The 10,601-nt window shown below is 51.1% G+C and overlaps 1 protein-coding gene across 4 annotated transcripts; it reads right to left on the reverse strand.

Annotated features, from left to right (window-relative positions):
• Positions 1-369: 369 nt before the first annotated feature.
• On the reverse strand, positions 370-9,986 carry AP2M1 (adaptor related protein complex 2 subunit mu 1). 4 transcript variants are annotated; one of them, XM_053564221.1, is made up of 12 exons: positions 9,855-9,952; positions 8,955-9,075; positions 7,844-7,960; positions 5,527-5,792; positions 4,292-4,374; positions 3,434-3,569; positions 3,191-3,332; positions 2,639-2,758; positions 2,405-2,540; positions 2,204-2,301; positions 1,635-1,746; positions 370-971 (listed from the first exon to the last, which is right to left on the reverse strand). In XM_053564221.1, exons 3-12 carry the CDS (start codon positions 7,915-7,917, stop codon positions 837-839), a joined length of 1,302 nt encoding a protein of 433 aa, XP_053420196.1. In that variant the 5' UTR covers positions 7,918-7,960; positions 8,955-9,075; positions 9,855-9,952; the 3' UTR covers positions 370-836. The 4 variants fall into 4 exon arrangements, with proteins under 4 accessions (XP_053420196.1, XP_053420195.1, XP_053420193.1 ...); XM_053564220.1 differs by having other exon boundaries at positions 9,846-9,952; XM_053564218.1 differs by lacking the exon at positions 8,955-9,075 and having other exon boundaries at positions 9,855-9,986.
• Positions 9,987-10,601: the final 615 nt, after the last annotated feature.

Genomic DNA, 10,601 nt, shown 5'->3' on the forward strand with positions numbered 1-10,601 from the left:
ATAGAAAATCCTATGCTCCACCCATAGCACAGTGATTACAGTGCCAGCCACAAACACCAGAGGCTGGTGGGTTTGAACTTGAACCCGGCCTGGGCTATCTAAACAACAATGACAACTGCAACAACAAAATAGCACGACCTTGTGAAGGGCGCCTGTTGTCTCAGCTACTTGGGAGGCTAAGGCAAGAGAATCGCGTAAGCCCAAGAAGCCCAAGAGTTGGAGGTTCCTGTGAGCTATGATGCCACAGCACTCTACCCAGGGCAACATACTGAGACTGTCTCAAACAAAAAAGAAAAAAGAAAAAAAATCCTGGAAAAAAGTCCCACCAGTTCCCCTCCCCATGTAGTTCCCACATCAACAGTCAACAACTCCACTCTACAGTTTATTGGGTTTGTAACTGGACAAAGTCACATGTGTACAAAATGAAGCTGACACTATCCCAAAGCAGAGACTGAGGGCTGGGGATCTGTTACTGGCCTTCGGGGGAACTCGAAGGTGAGGGGCAGCCAACCCTCACACTCTAGAGATGTGGCCACAGGGGTGAGAAGGAAAAGGGGCCCACCTGGCTTTGGTCACAGAACTCAGAACTCCTGGCAGTAGGCCAGGACAGATGGCCGGAAGAGCAGAAGCCCCAGAACTCCCCTGCCCAGGGAGCCCAGGGATTGCTCCACCACTCCTGCTTGTGCAGTGGTTGGTCCAGACCTAGACTCAGGGGCTAATGCAGAGGGAAGGCAGCAAGAGGGAGTAGGAGACACTGCTGTAGTGGGGGACAGGGAAAGGGGTGGTACCCGGACCTGTAGAAGGTGTGGGGAGGTGGGCTAGCTACCACTAGGCAGCTAGCAGCGAGTTTCATAAATGCCACTGCGACCAATGTAGCGCACCCATTTGATGACATCATGGTCGCTGTAGTTCAGCTTCGGTTCAAACACCTTCAAGTAGCGCACCTTGAGGCCAGAGGGTGCGAATGGCACCTGGGCAAGGGACAGCTCTAGTTAGGAATGTGGCCTTCCTCTCACAGCCTCTCTCCTCTGAGACATTCTATAGACCTACACTACCTCATCTTAACAGGTGTCTCAATGGCTGGGGTCCTAAAAGAAGCTGAGGAAAACTCGAGTGGTAAGGAACCCTCTGAAAGGTTACCGACGGAGGAAGTATATCCAAGAATAGCAATCATGTTGGGTTTGAAGTCAGGCCCCGCCTGTGATAACCTGAATCAATTCCTTTAATCAGCAGGAGACAGCAACCAAAAAACTGCCTTAGAACATATTTATCCTGCTCAATATTATGGACTTTAAAATGAGGTGGAGAAAATTATATTCCTAACGTCTACAAACCAAAGTCAGCCCATTGGCCTAAGTAAATTTGGTGTCTTACCTGGCATTCAAACAATCAAAATTTTTCCAAAACAACTGTTTTATGACAAGCCAAGAGATCAAAGACTTCTTCCCAATGTGAATAGTCTCAGTGTGACCAGCCTTTCTCTTAAGTGGCTTGAAAGGGGAAGAAATGATCTATGAATTAAAGTCACTCTCCCTTTCTAGGCCTCAAGTTCCTCATCTATATGGTGTAGAGGTTGATCTGAACGATCTCTGAGGTCTTCCTCAGCATGGCTCTAGGTCCCTCCTCTGCCATACCTCAAAGTTCATGGAAATGGGGGGCCGAGCCCATTTCTTCTTGTCATTGGTGGGAAGAAGCTCAATCTCTGCACTGATCTGCGATTCCTTCATGCCTGCCATGCGCTTGATCCTGGGAATAGAGGGGCAATGGGCAGCAAGTGCTGTGGATAGGCTGGAGGTGTTTCAAGGGCAGTTGCCCATGTCAAGCAGAAGAGAGTTCAGAAGCGTTCAGGAAGTGCCAGGACAATGAAAGAGTCAGGGCCCTGATAACCACTTCTAAGGACCGTTCAGTCTATTAGTTCTTTAGTACTGTGGGCTGTAGTTTGTGTTTAGATATTTGGGAATGCCATCCTCTGCTCTGTGTCTGTTTCACAGAGACTTTACAAGGGCAAGTAGAGAAATGCCAAAGCATCTTGAAAAATAAGTACATGCACAAACTCAAGTGCAAGCATGTACACACTCACACAGAGGCTCCAGGAGAAGCAAACAGGTACACTTACCCCTCCCACCCTACTCAAAAAAAGGTAAAAAGAGGGTACATTTTAGGATTTTGAGCCCTGCTATGGCCCCATGAAGGAAAGACTCACTTCCACACGATGGCGTTCTCGCTGGCCTTGTACTTAGCCTTCCCCTTCATGCAGATCACCTGTACCCCGCTTGTGTTCAGTGGGGTTGGGATTCTCACCTAGAAGTGACACACCTGTCAGGAAGCTCTGTCAAGTCCTGACATCAACTGCCTTTATTCCCAGAGACAATGTCTTCCTCCTCCCTGAGCCCCTTGTCCTCACCTCAATCTTCTGAGCCAGCAGGGAGGGCTTGAAGTTGGACTTGATGACCACTTTGACCTCTAATTTGGTGCGTCCCACTTCCCGCACTAGCGGGATTACCCGGAAAGGAAGGATGATGTCCTTGGTGGTGCGATACCTTTGGGGACAGGGAGCAAGGTTGGCACTACAGAGCCTGTCCCGCTCCCTCACCTCTCTGCCAGCAGCACCCCTTGCCACCTCAGACCCCAGTAGCACCTCATGAGTTCAAATTCTCCATCTGGTGGGATAAAGCTGATGCTGCGTTCAGAGTCAAACTTGCTGAGTCGCACACACTGGTGGAAGGTGCAATCATCAATGGCAATTGATTGCTTCCCGCTGCATGCAAGAGCAAAAGAGAAGAGTGGCAAGTGTTAGGCTGGGAGGCCACCTCACCCCAGGCTGGCATCATAGACTAAGGAAAGCTGGCAGAATGTAGCTATCTGTTTCAGAGGTCCCTGCCCCAGAGTTTGTGATGAGGGGAAGATCTGCAAGCTCATTATCTCTCAAGAGCCCTACTGTTTGGGATGTAGATGTTTCAGGAACACTGGCAGGGGGTGTCAGTGTATACACAAGGCCTTGTCCTGGGGACTCAATGAAGGAGCCTGCTCTCTGAGAATAATCCCCTCACGTCTCCCTAGCACTGGTGTCAAAAGCAACCAGCCAAGCGTACCTTTGGGAAGACAGAGTTTGAAATGAAGTCCAGAAGGAACTTGTGGTTCCCCACGCCTCACTAAGCCTTCCAAGGCCCACCCTCTCCACCTCAGGTACCTCTTGCTCGTTTCATCTGCTGTGCCTTTGCCCTGCTTTTCAATGACAATCTTGTCATTCATCCCAAACTTGCACTCAGGCATGCCACTCAGGTAGCTCTTCATCACCACCCGCCCTGACACATGGGCACTCAGCACCTGCCCTGGTGATAGAAGAGATAAACAGGGGGGCAGCTGAATCTGGCAGGTAGGCCCAGGATCCTGCCCTGGCCCCAGTCCAGCTTCACCATGAGAGGGCCCTCACCCTGTGGGGACATGAGCAGGTTCACACTTTCCAGCACATCCAGGAAGAGCTCGTTCCTACGATACTTGATGCCCTCTCGCCGCCAGCCAATCTGCCCAGTCACCTGGCTGGTGATCTGAGACTGCTCTTCTTTTGTCTACATGGGAGTACAGGCAAACAGCAATGACCTCACTCCTCACCACTTTCAATCATCCTCCTGTCTCTATCCCCATTTCTTTTCTTTTTTTTTTTTAAATCAGTTTGTGTTTGCAAACTTTATTTATTTTTTATTTTTGCAGTTTTGGCCAGGGCTGAGTTTGAACCTGCCACCCCCCCAGTATATGGGGCTGGTGCCCTACTCCTTGAGCCACAGGCGCCACCCCTCTATCCCCATTTCAAACTCATCTCCTTCCCTTCTAATCCCCACCTATAACCCATCTTCCCCCACAAGCCCCACAGGGCAGGGTCTAGAGAAAACAGAGCAAAGCTGCAAGAGTAGAAGCTGAGCAAATAGCCTACCTGATGCTGGAGGTTGCAGGCCAGTGAGGCGCCCATAGGAAACAATAAGGGAAGCAGAAAAGGAAAAGGCTATGAGGCCTGGATCCTCCCTGAGGAACACCAGGCCTCCAGAGCAACCCATAACACCTCCTTCCTCCCAGCACAGAAGAAAACTGCTTGAGCTGTATTCCTGATAAAAGAGATGCTGAATTGGCTCTCCTAGGGTGGGAGGGCCACACAGGGCAAAACAGGCCTGCAGTCATGGGCCAGCACTTCCTGTCATGGGTGGGATCATGAGTCAGCTCAAACAAGGCTTGGGGGCCAGCGGGGATGAAGGCAGGCTAGACTACACTTTGACGGTAGTCTGTACAATTTGAGTACCTGACTCTTGATGCCCTGCTGGGTGATGAAGGTCTTCAGCGCGCCTGTCTCAGAGTTCTGTGGGTAGCCAAAGTCCAGGATCTCTGTAAAAGGAAGGGAATCATCATCCTGTGGACAAAGCTGAGGATCCTTTGTTCCAATCCCTTTCCTGGCCTCAACATGTCTGACTAGCATAGCTCCCAAAGACTATGTGGTATCATCTGCAGTGAAGTCTCCAGTTCTGTAGCATTTACTCTGTGATTTATGCTTCATAAGAAAACAATTAAGGCCAAGCACAGTGCCTCACCCTTTAATCCTAGCACTCTGGGAGGCTGAGGCAGATGGACTGTTTGAGCTCATGAGTTTGAGACAGGCCTGAGCAAAGTGCAATTCTATCCATACTAAAAACAGAAAAACTAGCCAAGCATTGTGACAGGTGCCTACAGACCAAGCTACTTGGAGGCTGAGACAAGAGGACCACTAGACCCCAAGAGTTTGAGGTTGCTGTGAGCTATGATGCCGTAGAACTCTACAAGGGTGACAGAGTGAGACTGTCTTTAAAAAAAACAAACAAACAAAAAAAAAGGGGCGGTGCCTGTGGCTCAAAGGAGTAGGGTGCCAGCATGCTGGAGGTGGCGGGTTCAAACCCAGCCCTGGCCAAAAACTACAAAAAAAAAAAAAAAAAAAAAAAAAAATTAAAATTAAAATGTTTGATTTTTTTCCTAATAAAGGAAGCAACAGAAGAGCCAGGTGGCTAGTGTGTGACAAGTCAAACAGCCCTGAGCTCTATTTTTTCTAGAAAATAGAGATGTTGGGCAGGTGGAAGGACTCACATTTGTATCACACCCTACAAAGGAACAGAGACTGACAGTGTGCCTGTAATATCTCCTTCCAGGCTCCGAAGCAGCTATTGAAATGTAAAGCTAGGAAGACTGTCAGTAGACTAAATCCCAAACTATGAAAGTAAGGGAATGAATACAGGAGGATTAGCCACCAAACCACAGAGTTTCTACCCCCTGAAAGACCAAAACTTCCCCTACCCCACCTGCTGGCCTATTTCTGTGTTCCACTTCAGAGGAGCCTTTAGGTCTGGATGAGAACTGGCCTTCTCAGGTACATAGAGCTCCTAGCCCAAGAGACCAGACACTCAGGAAAGAAAAAGTTAAGAGTGTACTGGAGCATCAGACCTCCTCCCACCATAAGGCCAGGCCCAGTCAGGTTCATCCCCACCCTAAGCCCAGCCCTGCCAGCCTCACCATCCAGCAGCTCATATATGAGCACAAAATTGTTCTTGATGTTTTCCTCGCTGATCTTGCCAAAGTAGGCAGCCATTACATCACACATCTTATAGAGGAATTCGAAGACCATGGCAGCGTTGACATTTTGCTTGGTGACTGCCGCCAGCCAGATGTTGGACCGCTTAACATGAAAAAAGCTGGTGCGAGCAATGTTGGTGACAGGGCTGCGCACCTGCTGCCGGGCGTGGATAACGTTGACCCGAAAGGCATCCACTGCATTTCTCCTGAGGAAAGAGTACACAGCGGCTGTTCAGAGCCCAGGCAAACCTCCCCCCAACCCCCTACTGTGTCAACCACAGCTACTAACAGCCCCACCCTCTTCACTGCTGAAGTCTGACATGAATTGTAAAGCCAATGTCTAAACTACTAGGGTGGTTCCCTTCCTCTGACTCCCACTGGGTCATGGGCAGAAGGCCTTATCTCGGCTGGTGTCTGAAGACCATGAAAAATGGGGAAGTCAAGTGGCAATAATAGGAGAACAGATGTAGCCATAATCCTCAAACTCTTGGGCTCAAGATACACTCCTTGCCTCAGTCTCCCAAGTAGCTGGGACTACAGGTACCCATCACAACACCTGGCTAGTTTTTCCGTTTTTAGTAAAGACTGGTCTTGTTCTTGTTCAGGCTGGTCTCAAACTCCTGGGTTCAGGTAGTTCACCTGCCTCAGCCTCCCAGAGTGCTAGGATTACAGGAATCAGACACTGTGCCCGGCCTGGTTCATGAGGTTTAGAGACAGATGTTCCTGACTCCCAGGCTTAGCCCCAGTTTCCCAGCCCCAGCTGCCATCTCCCTAGAGTCCCAGTAAGCTCCAGACCCAGGACATAAAGAGATCCTGCTTTGTCTTCTGTCCTCCCACTAGCAATCCCACCAGTGAGGAAGGCTGACTCCTTCAGAAGTTAGACAAAGCCAGCATGATTTCAGAGATGGTTCTAATCTTCTTCGGGAGATGTACCAAGGGACCTTGTAGCTATGCTACCCATTCCTGTCCAAGATCCTACTCCAGGGCATGTTAAGAGAATGAAAAGAATGAAGGAAAACAATGATGGGGGGCAGGGTCCCCCACCCGCCTGTACCTGGGCAGCAGCTTGACAGGCCGCTTACCTATTGCTACAGCAGCCAATGAGATGGGATGAGAGAAATGACGCCAGCAAGAAGAGAAGAGTGACAGCAACAAGAGAGAGGGTTAGACACATGACACACTGGGATGGTGGCACACACCATGAAGTGGAAGCAGACAAGACAGGCAAAGTGGTGTTTGACCTGGCCTTGGCTTGTCCAGGTCCATCCAGGGCAGAAGGGGCATAGGGACTGGGAGGTGCAGTCAGCCAGGTTCAGGCAGGCCAGGCCTTGCCACAGCTCCAGCTCATGCCGCACCAGCCAATGGACAAACAGTCGCAAAGGCCAAGCCAGCCCATCAGCCAGGGAACCAGGAAGCAAGAGGCACTGTAACAGGCCCATTCTGTGACTGCTTATCTCAAGCTCTTTGAAGAAAAAAAAACAGGGCAGCAGGAACCAGAGGAGCCTAATTTCATTAGAGCTGCTGAGGCTACAATATATCCCCTCAGTCAGAAAAGATCAGTGTACAGGATGGGGCAGAACGAGAAGTAAGGCTGTGGCTCCTTGTTAAGGTCTGTGGGGCCCAGAACATGAAGCTGTTCTGGGTCCACTCTGAGAGGCCAGAAAAGGCAGAATGGCTTCCCTGCCCTGTCCTTCCCTCAATGACCTGGAGATTGCCTTAAGCTTACATACAACCTCTCTTCTAGGAATGACCTAGAGGAACTGAAAAGAGCTGAGTCAGCAGTCTGACTCCAGAGTAGTGGAGGGGGAGAGGATTAAGCAGCCTGGAGAGGTTTTCAAGAGAATCCGGTGAAGCTCTCAAGAACTTCCAAGAGCATAGCTGAGACAGATCAAGCCTGGCCCCTAACTCCACCCACCAGAGACAGAGCTCCCTCTTCCTCAGAGGAATCAACCTGCCTAGGCAAAAGCAATCAGCAGTAACTCTTGTAACTAAGGGAAACAGGGCAGGAAGAGCAGGAGTTCTTAAGGCTTTGGGGACCATGCCATTCTGTAGGTCCCACCTAGTGGCCAACAAGCTGGCTGCCAGGCCAATACCACCAGACCTAATGGGAACCAGGTCACCCTAAGCTGAGCTTCTAGGGTGCATGAAGGATTGGGTGACCCAAGTCAAGCCCTTGGTGGGACCAGATCTGATCCTGCATGCTGGGGCTGGGGGCACCACTGTAGTGGGACACAGCTAGCTTAACCAAGGAACTCACCCGATGTCATCTCGGTAGACCCGGGAGATGAGTACCTCCCCCTTGTGATTATAGATGAATAAGCCTCCAATCATGGCGGCAGTTCAGTCTCCGCAGCCCATCGCTCTGAGAACAGACCTAGGACAGGTAGGGGCAGGATAAGGGAAGACCTCAGAACCCTTGCCAATGTCCCCTGTGGGGCTCTGCAGATCACGGGTGCTTTTTCCTGACTCAACCCTCTAGCAAGTGACCCTGCAGCCTCCCAGACATGCCCCTCCCATCAGCCAGGCTCTAGTTCCTGTTTATCCCAAACTGGATGGAAGAAATAAATGTAAGAGAGACTCAGACCCAGGATTCTAATGTCATTTTGACCCTCCCTTTTCTAGCCCCTTCCTGTTCAAACTCTCACTCAGGCTCCAGCCAGTGAGTCACCGAGAAGGCCCACCCGCCCCAGGGCTACAGGCTGGTGGTAGGAATTATTCTAGCTAGTTCAGGTCTGGGGCCCCCTTTAGAGCATCCAGTTTTTCAGACTCCACTATCCTTCTGAGGAAGCAGTAGGGTCTGAACCTCTGGCAATCTAATTCACAGAAGTCTAACATTCCAGGAAAGGGTGTGCAGGGTGGGGGAAGGAGGAGGAGAGGAAGGCCTTAGGCCCTGACCTGGACCCAGGAATGGGGCTTCAACCTCTTCCAGGCAGTCAGATAAAGAGGCAAAGAGTAAAGGAAAAAGGTCAGCACAGGCACAACACACTTCAATGACCCTGCTTATTACAGTTATTTCTGACTATCCCTCTTTTCAAACCTTGGAATGAAATAAAAATAAGGGTGGGGGGGCAGTTTAAAAAAATTAAGAGATCCTTCCAGCTGAAATTGTGATTTCAGATCCACCACGTAACTCATTTCTGGCCTGAGCGCCTATAAGCAAGGGGCAGGGATGTCAGAATGCCTGAATTATCCACATTATTTGGGTCAAATAAATTTAGGCTGTTTGAGAAAAGTGGTTAATTTGGTTCTAGATTTCCTGGATTAGCCCTAGTATTAATTTCACAGGGAGTTCAGCAGACTTTTACTGTGGTTGGTAAGGTCTCCCAGACCAGTGAGAGGTTTCTCCAGGTGGTGGACACATCCCATACCTCAGACCCAAAGGGCTGGTAGAGAGGATGCAAAATGGAGGTAGAACCCGGGGCAAAGAACCAAGTCCACAGGTATCAAGTGGTAGGTAGCTCAAGGCACCAGAGGACCAAAGGTGGGGCCCTAGACAGGAATGGAACATTTAGTTAAAGGAACAGACTGGCTGCCACAGCCAGGCAGTATACACAGGTGAGCCCACAGCAGCAAACAGGGCTGGTGGGAGCACCTAAAGAAAGTGTTTCCAGTATGGCAAAGGTCAGGGCTTTGAGAAGGAAAAACCCACAAGGAGAGATTGACAGCGGTGAATAAGGGAAAACTGGGGAGATGGAGCCTGCTTTGGGGTTCAACTGCAGACGCATGAGTGTGTGGTGGGCTTTTCGTCCTGAGAAAGACAACATCGTGAAAAAAAGATAGTATCACGGGGTGCGGGGACTGTGACAGGTCTAAGGAAGAAGAGCCACGGGGTGCACCTGAGAGAAGGGGGCGCCGCACAGTGAGACCTGTCCCAGTCCAAGGAGGCGGCACAAGGGGGTGCCACTGTCCTAGGACATGGGGTAATTGTCCTTGTGCCGAGGAGGAGCCGAGGGCTTGAGGGGTTGTCACGATGCTAGGGAGGGGGCCCCCGCAAGGACGCCTTCCTCTGGAAGGATTCAAGTAGGTCTCCCTGTCACCGGAGGCGCCCGGCGGGTCAAATGGAGGGTGCTGCTCTCCGCCCGTCCTGCAGCCGCGCCCTAGGCGCCCCCGCCCCGCCGTCAGCTCCTTCCCGGGTCTGAAGGCTGAGGCCACTCCCGGGTGGGGGCAGCTTTCCACCCGGTGCAGTGCAGGGAGAGGCAAAGCTGAGCGGACAGGCAGGCGACCCGCGGGGTCCGCCCCCACCCCATAAAGCCACATACCCAGCTCACCCGGCGTCCGCGACCAGCCCGGCCACTCTCCAGATCTCAAGATGTCCGCCCGCCCCCGGCTTGCCTGCCCGCTGCCTCGGCTTTCACCGCAGTGCCGCGGCCCCGCCCCTGCCCCAGCTGCGCGTGCGCACCCTCAACCACCCCCATCCCCAGCCCCCGCGTAGACTACAAATCCCGTCAGGACCCTCAGCCTTAGCCTGCTCCCTTACAATTTAAACTAAGTTTGGCAATACTACAACTACCGAATGCCTTGAAGAAACCACTCCCGCCTTGGGCGGGGATAAGCGAGGCCTCCCCCAACCTGTCTGAAATACACATCCCAGCGTACGCCTCCGCGCTCTTAAGTGCTCCTCGCTGAGCATTCTGGGGATTGTAGTCTCTGCGATCTCTTCTGTTCTCTATCAGTTTCAGAGCGCCTCAGAGGATTAAGCCCATCTGTTAAACCTTGGGTCCGAGGACTAGATGTCCTCTCTACACACAAACACAACTTGGCAGCAGAAGTGTTTGTGTTGAGGTTACTGCCTTCTAATACCATCTCTGATTACTCCAAGCTTTTCTTATGTATTTGTTCCACACAGAGCCTTTTCCTAGGGATTAAGACTCAAGGAGAGGAGCAGGGAGGGAGAAGGAAAAGGGTTAGGAAGAAATCATGTTTTTCATGAACGCACCCATGACTATGAACTCTTCCCCACGGCCAGCTAAAGCTTTTCATGAACGTGCTGACGTTCTCCTCGGCTATATCTATTT

This window comes from Nycticebus coucang, chromosome 16 (assembly GCF_027406575.1).
Source record: "Nycticebus coucang isolate mNycCou1 chromosome 16, mNycCou1.pri, whole genome shotgun sequence".
Taxonomy (NCBI): domain Eukaryota; kingdom Metazoa; phylum Chordata; class Mammalia; order Primates; family Lorisidae; genus Nycticebus; species Nycticebus coucang.